We start from the raw sequence: 16,724 nt of genomic DNA, 5'->3' as shown, positions 1-16,724 counted from the left end.
TTGTCTGTCATTGGGAGAATGCTGCCAGCCAGGAAAGGGACGGGGCATATTGCCAGTTTTAAAGCTGTCCAGAGACCCTGCCTTGGTTTTTCCTCCCCTTCACCAGAGGGGTGTTTATGCTTTGTTTTCTGCCAAGCTGGTTCCTCAGGTTGTCAGTGCTAGGTAATGATATTAAAATTAAAAATTTATAAAAAATTTTAAAAAAAGGAAGGAAATCAACCCAGAAGCTTAATTCTGGTAAAAGCAAAGCACTCTTTTTTCTTCCCTGTATTGGTCGGTGAATCAGAAGGCTTTAACTTGAGCAAATCTGTAACTGCACCCCCTCTCAGAAAGAGTAACTTCATTGAACACACACGCAGAAAAAACCCAAAACCTTCAAAAGGCTTGGAGTATTGTACTGAAGGAGCCTGCCTCTGAGGGTTAAGTAAAGCAAACAAACTAAAAAAGTGCTGTAGTCAGCTGCAAACAAAAAGCTCATTGTACCCGTGTCCCACAGGATCCTTGGAGAAAGAGATTTTAAACCTACCAAATGTTTTGGTTCTGTGCTGCAGTCAGTCATTACAGCCTCTTTTTAAGATGCTCATTTGACCCATGCTTAAATGGAGGAGAACTATATAATGTTATTAATGACAGGTATATTTTTGGTTCAGGGTGTCGTAATGAGGGCCTCTTGAACAAAATAGGGTTTTGTCTTGTTTTTACCAGGGAGGTCAGCAGTTACTTCAGAGATCTGTTACTATTGGGCTGAAATTACTCCTTAGTCTGGGCTAAAAATTCTTGAACAGCTTCAAACCTGAAGTAATTGTTGACAAACTGCAGTGTGTATATATATATATATATATATATATATATATATATATATATATATATATATATATATATATATATATATATATGTTTTTTTCCCCAGTGGCTCTCCTGGTAGCTGTGCACAAAATGATTAAATCACACCCCACACAATTTGCATCACGCTGCTTATATATATTCATGTCAAAGTGACTCCAAAACAAACATGAATTACACCAAACCAGCACTTACCACCCTACCTTCTTTGCCACTCATTTTTAATATTATTTCTCAGCTGCTAAATTGACTTCTGAGAGCCCATCACACCCAGCATACCCTCAAATTTGAACTGTACAGTATATGATGAAAGCTACTATTCTGAAAACAAAACATGGTAATGAGCAGTTGAAAGTCCAAGGCTTCTTTTAGCTTTGAAAAAGTTAATGAAAAAGTTGTCTTTTCGGAATAATTTTGGAGCACTACAGTCTTTGGCGAAAGTAGACAGCGCCACCTAGTGGGAGGTTTTACTGCCGTAGTCGCCGTTTTCTGCTTCCCATAGAAAAATGGTCATTCTATGGTACAGTTTTAAAAACATCCCAGAGCTAATCATCTACTCCACCATACAATCATTTCTTCCCAAAACTATAGGCCTGATGGTGCTTTTATTTTTCAGTTTCATCAGGTAGCCTTTTTTCCACTGGTTGAATTTCAATGAATTAGATTTCTTTCCCAAATTATTTCTTTTTGCAGACCTCTTCCTTTTACTGAATCTGCAATCCCTTCTTGTAATTGTAAAAAAATCTTGTAAAAACCCCCATAGATGCACATGAATGTATGTTTTCTAGAGTCCCTTTCTTTTTTGCAAACTGCTGCACAGGACTCATAAAGTTTTTCAATACCTTCCATATCTCTGTTACCGAAAAAACCAACCCCTGCAAGTGAAATCTTTTACAGAAGTACCTAGCAAAGCTCCTTCTGGGAGTTTGTCTTGCTCACAGTGTGACTCAGTCTTGGGGAGTGTTGGGTTCCTGCCTGGTCCAAACCCTGCCAGTTTCACAAATCCTATGCAAATAAAACTCAGATTAGGAGCTAAAGGGAAGGCATTCAACCAGAACCTAAAAATAAATCAGGATCGCTACGTGATTTTTGTGTGGACTTGTGGATTGTCTTCAAATTGATTTGAGTTTCTCCCAGCAAAGATTTATGCACACACTTGGTCCCTCCTTCAGGCAATTATTTTAGGGTCTGTCTGAATCCTGCATATGACCTTCGCTGTGATCATCCCCCTTAAGACATGACCCATGCCTTTAAATCAAGGTATATGCTTACGCTCTCATTGAATGGATTTTTTAATCTCCAGAACACTTTTGGTGAGTTTTGTCAGAGACGGCTTCCGTCCATAAAATTAAACAGAAAAATCCTTTGCAGGACTGGGGGGAATTTTAGTGGAACAGAGCTTGCACTACAAAATAAATTATTGTCTTTCCCATGTAAAAATGCATTTAAATACCGGGTTACCTTAATGGAAGTATTTTATACATTGCCAAATCTTCACAGAAATCTGGTTGATTATTTTTTTCCTGTGGAAAAGAAATGCAATCCTGTTTAAACTTTCCAAGTGTCTCCTGTAACAGCATCAGTGCTGTACAGCTGCATGAGTCACAAATGAGGGTTTCCTGGACTGATGCATGTGCTCATTGTAACCTCATCCTGATCTTGTTGAAGTTCAGCCACCAAGTAATTCTTGAGACTCACTGAAAGTGAGATGAAATTTTTACTTAAACTGTCCAATTATAACAACCCCCAGAGTAAGGGACTCATTCAGGGCCTTTCCTGATAAAGACCTCTCAGACTTTGTCTGCTATTGTGTTGGAAAAAAAAAAAAAAGGAAAAGTGTATTCCTGTTCTTATCAAAGCTATGGCAGGAGAAGAAAAGGGTGATAGTAAGGTTTGCAATGGTGATTTCAGCTTAGTGATAAATACCAGGCAGGAAATGTTGCTTCACTTTTAGACAAAATGGCACAGAAAGTACTCAATCAGCCAGTCCCTACCTCTTCATGTTGTTTTTTCTTTAATTTGCCTCATTAGTCTTGCATTAAGGAGGAATCAGATAGGGAAGCAGCCAGAACAAAAGAAAATAAAAATCACAACTGCAAGCTCCAAAAAGTGCCACGACAGATTTGTAAAGACAGCTTATTTGAACATGCTGAAAACGTTTCTTTTCCACAGAAGGAAGAGCCTTAACCTGTAAATCTAAATAGGTCTATTTCAAGTAAATTATTTCCTAGATTCAGTTGTGTGCAGAAGATTACTGGCCTTTATACAATACCGAGGTCAGGCAGTAAAGTTTTGTTGGCGGTCAGTGTTTTTTTCTTGTGGTTCATTAAACACAATGCCTGTTGACTATTTTGGAATGCAAAATCCGAGTGATGGATCTCAGGCACTTGATGAGCCTTTTGGAGACAAAGGAAGGGCTGAAATTTCCACAGGACTGTCTCAAAGCTGAGATACTCCTGTATTCACCTGAGTAGTGCAAGCGCATGAAAGAGCTGAGTGGATTATCCATGAATAAGGAAATGAGCCTATCAAGAAAGGCTATTTATCTGAGAATTTAAATAACAAATCTCCCACGAGGTGGGATCTTGTCCCTGATGGGAAGATTATGCTCCTTCTGTTTAATTAGCAGCCATCTGAATGAGAATAGGTAGTGACTGGCTAATAAAGTTTTCTGCTTTACAGCTCTTGGTATAGTCCTGGCTTTTTTAGCTCATTTTATGTGACAAGTCAGTCTGCCACCCAACAGGACTGTGAGTTTGTGCAGCACCATATAAGGAAATCCTCCCCCAAAAATATGGAACTTAATAGAAGGTCCTCATGGGCTTTTGAACCCGTCGTAAAGAAACACCTCCTGTAAGGCAAGAGAATACATTTTCCCTGTTTTATGGGCTGTGAGTGGCCAGCCAAGTGCATTATCTAGTGCCAAGTAGGAAGCCTGAAGAGCTGAATCCTAACTCAACTCCAGCTCTAAGTCATGGACCATCCACACTCTGAAGGAAAATTTTCAGGGCCTTTTAGCAGTGAAAGCCATAAGAAAGAAATCCACTGTGACAGAGAAGGCTTTGATTTCATCAATAAACCCCAAAAACGACAAGATTAACTAATTATTACAGTATAGTTAAAAGCAAAAACAATATAAGCTCCAGTTTTCATTCTGAAATGATGGTCAGGCAGATTCCTCAAGGAAGGTACAGGGACCAAATTCCTGTCCCTGGGGCTAGGTCCTGCAGTCACCTGATTACACAGAAACCTCATTTTTTTTTAGGAAAAGTTCCCAACCACCCTGCCATTGAGAGTGTTAGAACTTTGTAGAGTGGGTGGTGCAGTGGTGTCTGCCTGAGGTCTGTGCTTGATGTAGGATGGGTGGTGGCAAATAATATAGAGAATAAAAAAAATCAGTAAATTTTGGTATCAGTTGGATGGGGCTTGGAGCAACTTGGTCTGGTGGAAGATGCCCCTGCCCTTGGCAGGGTTTGGGACTGGATGATTTTAAAGGTTTCTTTAAGCCCAAATCATTTTGAGATTCTGTGATTGCTCTGAACTTCCCTCTCCACAGACACCTCAGCTGAAGGACAACTGTGGTCAGCCAAACCTCCCCTGAAGTACATTTTGAGTCTTGTACCTAATTAGGATTATATGTCCAGAAATGTACATTCTAGAAGTGCTTTGCATTTTAATACAGAGAAAAAAAATCCTGTTTGTTCTGGTAATGTTGCTTAAAAACCAGAGTAGTGACAGTTTCTAGGTCACTCTGTGCAGTCACCCAGTATCAGTATTTCTGATGAGGACTAAAAACCTTACAGCAACTTTTCTTCCATATATTCTCTAAGTATTTGATTCTATTTAGGTTTTGTCTTATGAATGATACTGCTAAGAGCACTGTCAAAGTTTTTTTCCCATTATTTTTTTGCTGATATGGGTTTACTGGAGTTGGTACAGTCACCCAGATCTGCACGAGTGAAAACCAGATTCATGCCTATGCTCATGCAAAGATCTAATTCATAAGAGAAAAGCGAAATATTAGTTTATTTGTCTAGTAGCCTATTCCACTCAAATTGTGAGAATCTCCTTGTATCACTGTCCCATTATCAGTGTCTAAATAAGGAATTGAAAAACTACAGAGGGGCTGGGTGGAGACCTAAGAAAGCAATTCAGCAGTCTGGAACTTCCTCTACTAAGCAATTTTGGCAGCAGACCCAGGCAAAATCAGAGCTTCTCAGCCAAAATAAATCTGTGCAATGATGATATCAGATGTGAGGTAAGAGCAAGTCATGCTGGAGGATATCAGACATTCTTGAAAAAACCACAGGGCCTAGATGTAATACTTTGCCACTACACCGCAGCCCGGCCAGTTAAGCAAACACAAATTTTGGAGTCACTTTGGCAAGGCAAGTAAGAGAATATGGAGTCTGTGTGCTGAGGGTGGGAGCTGGCAGGCCACTGAGCACCTCCAGCTCACATGCTCCCAATAGCCACTAAGTATTCTTCATTCCCACACTCTCATCCCTATGGAAGCAAGCAGCTCTGCAGTATCACTTCCACAAGTAACAGCTGCAAGGCTTGTTGAAATCTTTCCTTGGCTCTCAGGACATTATTGATGAAACTTTCTGCCACTAACCGTACACTTTTCTTTAATTTTTATGTGTATCTAAGCACAAGTTCTTGAAAGCGAATGGATTCTAGACTTGAGAAAATGAATTGCTGTGCACTGTAATTTGGGACTGTTAAACACTGAAAAGTTGAGATGGAGTTAATTTAGTTCCATATGAAAAGGGGGATGTTAGAAGTAATAAATTCAGTGCGGAACAAATTTATTCTGACTGTGCTGGTTAAATTGCCTAGATAATTAAAACCTATGATGGGTAAGATGACACGTGGTAGGAAAAAGTTAAATATTTAATTCATTTTCCTTTCATAGTTAGATTCATTTTAAGGTAAATACTACTTGTGTGGGGTGTGTTAACTTTATTTCTAAAATGTCTTCACCCAGGCAGTGAATAGGCGTTATTTTGTAAAGTTAAGAAAATGGGAAGCTAAACTTTTATGACATTTATATGGGCCAGCTCTAGTCAGGAAGATGTAAGCACTGAGAAAAATATAAGCATTGTAGAAACTGTGTCATTTTGCCCATACATGGGGCTAGTTGCCTGGTTAATGTCTGGCATTTATGTGCATTCCAGTTCTTACAGATATCTATTTTTATCCTTCCTTAAATTCTTCCTGGCATGACACAACAGAAATCCCAGAGAAAATCATTAGGAGTTGTTTCCAAATATTCTCTCACTTTTCTTGACATAACTTTATGCAAATCTCAGACTCCTGTGCTTTGTTTGCAAACAAGGTGAGGGATTATCCCACCTCTGCTGGCTGCCAGGACAGGAGGCTGTATGTCCCCTGACAAGAAATGCCGCACAAGTTTCAATCAGTCTGAAAATGTTCTACTTTTCCTGCTGACTGATTGTAAAAACAGACTGAATCCTCCCAAATTTTCATCCAAAAATGACATTGTCCTCATATTTCACAGCCGCTGGAAGGCTCTTTTTGTGACTTTGTTTGTTTTGCACGTACCAAACCCCATATTTCTACTTCTAAAAGTAGTGTGTTTTGAAGAAGCACTTCCGGCTTTTATACATATATTTTCATGGATGTTTGGGGCTGTTTTTTCAACAGAGGGCAGAGTTTGGATCACCATTTCTAAAGCTGAGAAGCTGCTGTCTGGGCTCAGTCTGCCACCTAGTATTTTTAGTGGAAACACCAATCTCCAGTGGTTTTTGGAGGCCAGATTTTGACTCTTTCACTTATGTTGCACCTGATTCTGTATGTCGTCCTGTGGAATGACTTCATTAACTGAATGAAGTCATCCAATGTAATAAACATAATCCAAGTCTGAGAAGTTAGTCCGTAATTTCTGATTTAGTAGATGTGCACTAATGAGAGTCATGGGCTATTTACTCTATTTTCTTGCATTATATTTCATGACATTTATGTAGGAAAGAGTGTATTTGACACACTTAGGATCCAGTTTTCCTTGTGTCTCTTTGTTTTGTTCATCTGACATCAGTTTACTATAAATGAGAAGTTAGACCAGAATATTTTTCCCCTTGAGATAACCTTTAATATAGTGGGAGGATATAAATCTACCTTTGTTTAGCCCATTCCAGCGGCCTGAATTAAGCAGCTTTTCACCACAGGTGATATCATGTCCTCTTCTGTTAATGTAAATACTCTCCAGCACTGGGAATGATGGTTTCGTTTCTCTTTTCTGCAGCAATATGAGAACTGGAGACCAAACCAGCCAGACAGCTTCTTTTCTGCTGGAGAAGACTGTGTTGTTATAATCTGGCACGAGAATGGGCAGTGGAATGATGTCCCATGCAATTATCACCTTACTTATACCTGCAAGAAAGGAACAGGTACAAACTTTGCAGTGACAAAAGCATAATTTGCTAAATTGCCATTTAATACTTTTTACCATATTCTCTGGACCTTGATGGATCCATCAGTTTCCAGTCCTTTTGAACAGTCCTGAAAAAAAGGACTTTTTCCTTAAATGCTTGTAGTAACTTCACTGGTTTTCAGGTTTCTGAAAAACAACTTCTTGTATGAGTATGCCAACTTTTTGTCTTGAATTTACATTTAGAATGTAAACCAAAAAGGCAATACTGACCTTAATATCTGCCATTTTCCAATTTCCATCACTATTGGTTTTGGTTTAAAAGACTGGAGATCTACAGGGCGGACTGATCCCCCTGTCTTTGTCTGGATGTTCCTCTTGGGAGTCCAGCTGAGCTCCCTTGTCTCCTGCCCTTAGCCTGGGCCCAGAGGGCAGACCCAATTCAAACTGGGCCCACAAATTGAAGTTTCGGGTGATGTTCTCCCTTCCAGTGGCTTGTGGCCAGCCTCCTGTTGTGGAAAATGCAAAGACCTTTGGGAAGATGAAGCCTCGTTATGAGATCAACTCCCTCATCAGATATCACTGCAAGGATGGTTTCATCCAACGTCACATCCCGACCATCCGGTGCCAGGGGAATGGACGATGGGATATGCCCAAAATTACTTGCATGAACCGTGAGTTCTCTGAAAGCAAACCATGACAAATCAGTAACAGCGGGCTAATTTAAGTTAATAAGTAATGAATGTGTATTTTAAGAAAGGAGCAAATCTGGTAGGAGAGATTATGGCAAAAAACCCCAAAGCCTCTAAAACTAATGGAAATTTTCTGTTTCTACTGATGCCTTAGAGTGGCTACCTAGAACAGAGGCTAGACAAGATTAAGAAAATAAAGTGAGTATTTATTAAAGGCCTTCAGTAGAGACACCTTGGACAGTCAGAAGCCTCCCAGAGGCTATACCCAAGACAGATGTCGCTCACAAGTTTTTCAGAAAATTGTAAATTTTGTCTATTTACATATTGGGAGTTATTCTCCAATTCCAGCTTCAGGTAATGAAGTCATTTACCCCCAGTTTTCTCTCCCCCAATTCACTTTTGTTTATACTTTTTGGGGCCTGAGGCTGTCCTTGAATCTCAGGCCTAGCAGAGTTGTTTTGTCTGACCAAAATGGGAAGACACTTAACATACACTTTATATGGCGTTTAGAGATATACAGTACTACAGTTCAGAATTTGAAAAATATAAAAGCTAAAATTCAAAGGCATCACTACAGAAGGCATTAAGATTATTTTGAAGTTAGAAAATCCTGGAATCAACAGGTTCCTAATTGTGCTAATGGTTCTTTCTGCAACTGTGTATATGCCTGAAATACTGCCACATCTCCAGTTAATAATTTGTTAACCCTCTAATTAACCAAGAGTAAAGGCAACTGTGTTGTGAAGTTTAGCCACCCCATTTGCAGCTTAATTTTAAACCAATTTCCCTTTTTCTTCCTCCTCTCCTCCCTTCTCCCTGCAGCCTCCACATACCAAAGGACTTACTCTAAGAAATACTACTACAAACACTCCTCATCAGGCAAGGGGACATCGTTGAACTCGTCCAAGCACTACCACCGCTGGATCAGGACGTGGCAGGACTCAAGGCGCTGAGAGCTAAATGGTGAATTGGGGATTTCCACCATTTCAGCCAAAGTCATAACTTTCTGTGCCTTTTTCTATCACTTATAGGAGTATTATCGAATCGTTTTGAAACTTTGGACTGCAGTATTCACGATGCGTTTTGCAAAAAAAAAAAAGAAAAAATAAAAATTACGGTGTTTATCAGAAAATTTAAGAAATAAATAAAAAAGAGGAGAAGTACTTATGGGGATAAAAGGAAACCATTTCCAGCCTATAAAGATTATTAGTTTTCTATATGCCATCAGTGTGGACCATTTAATGATATGTACCAGCCTTCTGCAATATTTAAACAGCTCAATTTTAGCACCAATGAAAATGTAAATAAGATGATTTTAATGTTGTTTGACTGTGTGTTGTTTTTAAAATCCTGTATATAAAATGAAAAGTCACACTAATTTCAGGCATATTTATGGTTAGAATGGCCTCAGAGGTCTTCAGTCATTTATGATGTTGTTTCTGTGTTGTTTACCTAGGCTGGAAATGGTTGAAATAAAGACTTCACTGACTGAAATTTGTAGTTATCAGGTGAAGATAAACACACAAGTGACATGACTTTTTTTTTTTTTTTTTTTTTTTTTAAATGGGAACTGTGCCAATTCCCACCCAGGGTACAGTTTGTGTCTCATGAGGTGAAAAGTTTAGATAGATAACATAAAAGTGGCACAAAGCATCAGCTAGGGACTGCAATATGGAACATCTTTTCTGCTCTCCGTTCCAGCTTCAGCACACCTGAGAAAGGGCTGCATGGAGGAGTAGTGTATGACGAGGAGAGCCAGTAAAATTCCAAGTGCTAATACATTAACTTTATCAACCAGGGCCACTTTTTCTTTTTTTTTTTTTTTTTTTTTTTTTTTTTTTTTTTTTTTTTTTTTTTTTAAGGAAAAAAAAAGAAAAAAATTGCTTTCATGATATTAACCACAAGGTCTATATTACAGGTCTCTGCATTCTAAAATGGAGGTAGACCTGGTGTTTGGGGGATTTTTCTTTTGTAGAAAACAAACAAAAATCAAAAAAGTAAATAATTTTGTATATATAACCATTTTTTAATCTTTTTATAAAGTAATGAATGTTTGTGTATGAATGCTGCAGCTGTGAAGCGTACATAAATAAATGAAGTAAGCCATACTGATTTAATTTATTGGATGTTATTTTACCCATACAAAGAAGATTCAAAGAGCTCACTAGTGCAGTATTAGCCCCTGAGCTCCACTTTTGGAACCATCTTTCAGTTCAGCTTGCTCTTTTTACCTGGAGAACAAACATTCCTGCTAAACAGGATCATTTGTTTGTGGCTAGATGGGTGAGAAATGTGTGTGACCTACAGAAGAATCAGGATCTTGGCTTTCTCTAAAGAAATGTGTGCACAGATTGGTTCTAGGTTGTAGTTTGGTGCAGTGTGTTCGTAGGAATTTTCTGTTATGATTTCTTGCCCTGGTCAGTGCCGCTACTGGCCTTGATATGTACAGTGAGTGTAGGAGGCGATGTTTGAAACAACCTCTCCATGGAAAGGACTGTTATTCCTGCAAAGTGCCTTGCACACCTTTGGGCACAGGACAAAAAACACAAATAAGTTGGAAAAAAAAAAAAAAAAAAAAAGAAAAGGAAAAGCATAATAATAATTAGGAAAAAAAAAAAAAAAAAACAAAAAACCAATGTGAAAATAAAGTAAGTTCCTTAGGATGTACCTTTTAAAATAACACAAGAAACACACAAAGGCACAAGGTTTATGCCTTTGTGTTCCTGTGGGGTTGTGATGGGAAAAAATAACTGAGAGGGGAAGGAGAAGAGTTGAAACCCAGCCAACATAGCAGAGCTGGAATGACCATGCCACAGCTAGCTGGGAGCTGAAACCAGAGCTCAGACAACATCCCCTGGCCCTGAGGAATGGCCCCTTGGTGGGGCGTCCCCGCGTTGGCCAGTCTGTTCCTCACCCCTCGCCCCCAAACAATGCACATAATACTTTTCTCTATTTATATTATTATCTTGTATAGTGTATAATGTGAATGTCTGGGGTGGGGTGGGGGGGGGGTTGTGAATGAAAGTCTAAAATCTTTGTAACTTTTATATTTGCTTCTGTTTCACCAAAGAAACAAGGTTTTGCTATACTGTGACTTGTCTTGTTATTGCATGTCTTCCTGTTTAAATCTATGCAATGTGATTTTTTTCATATGAATACAACTAGAGTGTCAGGTACTTCACAATTGCCATGGGCTTGGTCAAGTGCCCGCTGGAGTCAAAGAGTCAGCTGGCTGAACTTTAGTAGGTGCTGGATTTGACTTTATATGAGCAGCTTTAGGGGATATTTTAAGATATACATTGTATGTTTTGAAGTCAATTATTGCTTGTAAAAGTCAAGGCTCTGTTCATAAATATACACTAATCTACACATCACTTCCTTGTACCAGAAACACACAGAACAGAAAATATATTTTAACACTTTACAAACTTTCTCACCATATGTATAAAAAACCCTGCATAGATTTGTTGTTTTCTTGTCTACTTGTTGGATTTAAACAATGTTGTAAGACATTCAGATAACATTGTGATTGTAGTTTTAATTAGGTTAGATGCAGTGCTTATATCGATTTTTTTTCACCTCCTTTTATTATACATAATAAAATAAGACTGACAACATTCTTTATTAAAAAAACAAACAGACAAACAAACCACACCAAAAAAAAAAAAAAAAAAAAAAGTGAGAGAAGCTTGTTTATTTAGACAGGGAATGGTGCATTATTCAGCTCTGGAGAATTTTTATAATACTGATGTAAACCCCAAAATGTTTCTGTACCAACGTCCTGCAAAATGCTAATACTTGTGTCACAGAGTTTGCTCTGCTGTGAAGCCAGGGTACTACTGTGACAAATGCCATCATTCCTTCACCTGGAGCATCCCTGAACTCCAGTCTGTGGCACAATGTTTGGGTTGGAGTGGAGGGATAGAAGACAAAACCAGAGAAATCAAAAGGGTCTGGAGTGCCAGGGCAAAAGGAGATGGCTTCAAAGTGAGAGAGGGCAGGGTTAGATGGGATGTTGGGAAGGAATTCCTCCCTGGGAGGGAGGGGAGGCCCTGGCACAGGGTGCCCAGGGGAGTTGTCCTGGCAGTGTCCCAGGCCAGGTTGGACACTGGGGCTTGGAGCAGCCTGGGATAGTGGAAAGTGTCCCTGCCTAATGCAGGGGATGGAAGTGGATGGGCTTTAAGGCCCTTTTCAACCCAAACTATTCTATGGTTCTAAGATCTGAATACAGACTTTACATTTTTTTGTGCCCATGACAGTCTCTGCAGAGCACCCATTGCTGCTCTGAATATCCTCCTGTCCTTTTTGATGCTGACAGTGAATTCCTGGAGTGCACCCCAGAGGTTGACATCACACAGGGCAGAGATCAGCCAGGACAACACTTTTGGGAGACCTTCTCAAACAACAAGAGAAGGTGATGGTTGGGACACAAATTCCTGCTTTCCAGCTACACCCTAATAGATGCACAACTTCATGAAATTAGATAGAGGCATCTCCATGATGGCCGAACTCTTTTGGTTTAATGGGATCTTCTGCCTGAGTCATCACAATTCATCAGTCTGGAGATGGAGGAACTCTAGGAGAATACAGTCTCTGGAATTGCAGCAGTGGGGCTGGCAGGATGCAGGCAGGGTGGTAGGAGGCTGCCAGTGGAAAGGATTTGCTGCCAAGAGGGCATCAGAAATTGCTTTGCCAGGGCCATGGCTGGAGGAACGCTGAAGTTCACCATGTGGGTATGGTTAAGGTCAATGTGATACCTTTTCTAAGAGGAAATTCTTCATTTCTGTAAGTGACATCTCTGCCCTGAGCACAAGCAGACACCACCCCTGGGCCACGGGAGTTGAAACAGCTGGTACTAAAGGCAAATCCATTATTTTCCAGAGAAAACACACAGCTTGTGTTACAGATTTAAAGCAGTGACGTGTGCAGGACTCCATGACCACATTGTTCTTCCTGATGAATGATGAAAAAGGTGCAAACAATGCTTGGAGGAAACATGGACAAAAGCTTGAAGGCCACACAAAGCTGTTAGCATGGCAGAGACAAGGAGTAAGGACAGAAAGATCATCCAGAAAAATATGTATCTTTTCAGCTCTTCAGCAGCAGACCTGGAAAGAAGCTTAAGGGCTTGTGCACTGCAATTTGATGACAAATATTGTTTCCTACAGCAAATAAATATTTTCAAGTGGGGAAGCCATCTGCTGTTACTGCTGTAGAGGCTCAGTCACTGTGTAAATGCTGATAAAACAGAGAAGCAGAATCTTGAGTTCTACAAGTGAGGAATTTATTGCTGGGGCAGGAACAGATTCATGACAGCACCAAAATGCCTCCAGATTTCCAGGTGCCAAAAGGTGGGAGAAATGTAATGAAGCTGAAAATGTCCCAGCAGCTACCTTCTGTGGTGGTTGGAGGAGAAAGTAAAAGGAAGACAAACACTGTTGGTGGTCCTGCATGCATGCAGCAGTGTAAGGAGCAAGGCTGCTGGGATTAAGCTCTGGAAGTTACATCATGCAGTGGTGAGCAGCCCCGTGGCAGTAAAAGTCCTTTTTGAGACAGGAGGGCAATAGGTTTAGGGAAAGGAATAAATGGTGTGGTTGTCTCTGGTAGCAGGAGAATGGCAGGAATTTAGGTCCTGTGTTTCTTACAGTCTTTGAGGTGATAATTGCACATAATATTCCTACTTGGTAGGGGAAAAGAGCAAAGCAGAGGTTTGGCACAGGTCACATAAAAAGATCTGCAGAAGACCTGAGTGTTCACTAAAGGCCCTGTTCTTTCACAGGTTTGAAAAAATAAAAAGAGGAAAAAGAAAAAAATTGCTTTTCTAAGCAGGTGATTGAAGATTTAATTGCAAAAGGCAGCAGGATCCCAGTTTACTCTTTTCAGAGCTAGGACAAACTTTGGGCTCACCCAAGTACCATGACTTTATCAAAATAAATATTTGTAATAAGCTTGGGAAAGGAGGAAGAAGCATCATATATTGCTGGTGATGCTGTTTGCTTGCTGAATGAGGGATCCTTTTGTCTCCCCCTGAAGGGAACTTCTTCCACCTCTGCCTAAAACAGGGCAGCTTCCAGATGTGCTAAAATCCTTAGCAAGGACCCAAAATTCAGGTAATTGAAAAGATCTTGGATTACCAAAGATCAGAAATTCTTACCAAGGATCAAAAATTCCGAAATACATGGATCTTTTATTACATGGCAGGGTAACATCCCCTGTGTTTCCCAAAAGTGCAGTTCCACAGGAATATGTGCTCTGTTAACAAAACGTGGATTTTGGTGAATTTTAAACCATGCCACAGCCAGACTGATATTTGCAGCTGGAAAAGGGTTGATGGCAAAAGGCTGAAATGCCATATCTTCCCCTTTGCCTTTGGGGGAAATAAAATTGTTTTTTTCCTCAGCAGCCTGAACAGGTTGTGCTGGTTTTCTCATCTTTTCAGGTTATAAAGAGAATCTTGAACACAAGACAGAGGTGTTGATTGTCCCAAAGACATTACACTTCCTTAAACCTTGCAGAACCCATCTCCCTTATCCCTGCAAGAGGATCTGGAGCAAAGTTCTGTCCCCTTGCATTCTGCCATCACCCACAAAGCAGTGGATGAGGCCTTAAGGGAAAAGATGTGATTTGGAATACTCGTGTTTTGATCCCTTCTCCCACGCATCCTTCCCATGCCCTCAGCCCAGCTCACTTCCTGTGGAAAAGCTTTTCAGGCTGCCATTTTCACAGGCAGAGTAAGAAGGGTTAAAATCATCAGAAAATGATGTTGTTGTGAAGGGGAATTGTGATGGCAGAGTGTCTTGGTTTGAAAAGACAGGTATCTGCGAGAGAGAGGCAGGTCTCTCTAGAAATGGGGAATTCCAATCCCTTCCCTCCGTGTTATTATAATTTGGAAGATCTAAAAAAACCCCAAACTTTTCAGTCAGAGCTATGGGGAAAGGAATAACAGTCCTTTACTAGTAAATATAACAGGACAGACAAACGACAACAGCAATTATAATAATAATAAAACAGAACCAAGACCCTCGAGGAGTCTTGTCTCACAAGTCCTGGGCAGTCTGATCTCTTGGGACGCCAAGAGCACCAAACTGAAATGGTGGAAACTCTGGGGCTGATGGCTGGAAACGGTGGGGTGTCCCCAGCAGGCAGGGGGTGTCCTGGCAGGCAAAGTGAGCAGTGCTGAAGACACCGCAGCGGCTGGACCCAGGCTGACCCAAAATCCAGCAGGGCAGGCGAAGAGCTCTGAATTCCCGGGCATCCAGCAGACGACAGAATTCCCAGGACCGGACTCCTCTGCCAACCATGGACTTCACACAGCCAGTCTCTTGACCATCCTCCCCGGAAAAACCGAGAGCAGCCAAAACCCCCACCCTCAGCTCCCGGGAGCCTTTCCCTGACCCAAACAAACTAAGTGACCCGCTTCTTTTGTACGGGGCAAGCACCCTTTTAAGCATCAGTATTTAGTCTCCTAGCAACTTATGGGGGGAAAAATTCCACAGGAAAACTTAATCCCCAACACAGAGATGAAAATGCAGGAAGGGTGATGGGAGGAAAAGTTTGTGGGTATTGATTTGAAAATGGAAAATCAATCTGAGCTAGCTTTGCATTAGGCAGGAATTTGAACTCATGCCAATAATTTCAGACCAACCAGACAGTGACATCCCCAGGAAATGCACATCAATAGAGCAGCTATATATGATAAAAACATATGCTATTTTAGTTTTTGATAAACTGGCCTAAATGTATTTGTACTTTAGTGGTAGCTTTTGTTTGCATTATACAGTGACAGGTGTTTTTCTTTAAAAAAAAAAGCTACTTCAATCCTTCAGTACTTCTTTTTTTTTTAAGACAAAACCTTTGAGCCTGTGCTTGGACAAACGGGCTACACTTCCTGTCACTCTATTGAAAATTGTTAGAAACAGAAGTTTGCACTTGCAAATCAAAACATTTGAGTTTAAAATGACAGGCTGTGTGGACACAGGGATTTTTTAAAGTTGAAGTGACAAATATTGCTGGAATGAAATGTCTTCTGAAGATAAGAGCTTTGGACCTCCAGCATCACCTAATGCTGCTCTTGGGAGGAGGGTGGGAGATTCTTCCTGAAGAAGAGATCCCAGATGTGGAACTTAGGGAAAAATTTGGGCTTTAGACTACAGAAGACTTTTGAGATTGGCAATATACTGGATACTGGCTAGCTAGATCGGCCCAAAAGCCAAAGGGGCAGATACCCACTTGATTTTGGCTGTAAAACACCCAGTTTCACACCTCTGTGCTGTTCTATGGCAAGCACAGCTAAGAGTCTGACCTACCTGCACAGCTTGTTGAGTGTTTTAGGGTCACCTTGGGAGCTGTTCCTGTGTTCATTATCCTTGGGGCACAGCAGCACCGAGGTTTAACACTAACCTCTTCACCCCCTTTCCCTCAAACCCACTGCTGACATTTTGTTCTGAGAGAAACTCACTTTTTCTGCTCCCCTACACCACTCAGAAAATGTTTATATGGTATATTAGGAACAATTTCTTCACTGAAAGGTAGGGATTGGGCACAGCTTGGACTCGATGTCTTGGAGGGGTTCTCCAAGCTAAACGATTCTGTAAAATCTAGTCTGTGAAATCACAGAATTAAGGCACAAGGAGGTGTTCTATGCAGCCTCCCCTTAAAAATAGGGAAAAGCATCAAATTTAGCACAATATTTGGAAACAGCTTTTACAAATCTAATTCAAATTAATAACATGTCTGATTCATGAGTAAGTAAGGAGGAGCTGGAGACTGGAGAAATATTATGAAAAGCTCATTTT

The 16,724-nt window shown here is 40.4% G+C and overlaps 1 protein-coding gene across 1 annotated transcript in view; it reads left to right on the top strand.

The window, feature by feature from the left end:
* Positions 1-9,725, top strand: part of VCAN (versican) — a 97,419-nt gene extending 87,694 nt beyond the window's left edge. Inside the window, exons 13-15 of the mRNA XM_040090914.2 lie at positions 7,112-7,256; positions 7,729-7,911; positions 8,752-9,725. Coding sequence (XP_039946848.1) covers positions 7,112-7,256; positions 7,729-7,911; positions 8,752-8,882 — 459 coding nt within the window. The 3' untranslated portion in view covers positions 8,883-9,725. The remainder of the gene's footprint in view (positions 1-7,111; positions 7,257-7,728; positions 7,912-8,751) is intronic.
* Positions 9,726-16,724: the final 6,999 nt, after the last annotated feature.

This window comes from Hirundo rustica, chromosome Z (assembly GCF_015227805.2).
Source record: "Hirundo rustica isolate bHirRus1 chromosome Z, bHirRus1.pri.v3, whole genome shotgun sequence".
Taxonomy (NCBI): Eukaryota; Metazoa; Chordata; class Aves; order Passeriformes; family Hirundinidae; genus Hirundo; species Hirundo rustica.
The sequence above is the reverse complement of the archived record's forward strand: the minus strand, read 5'-3'. Positions and strand labels throughout refer to the sequence as shown.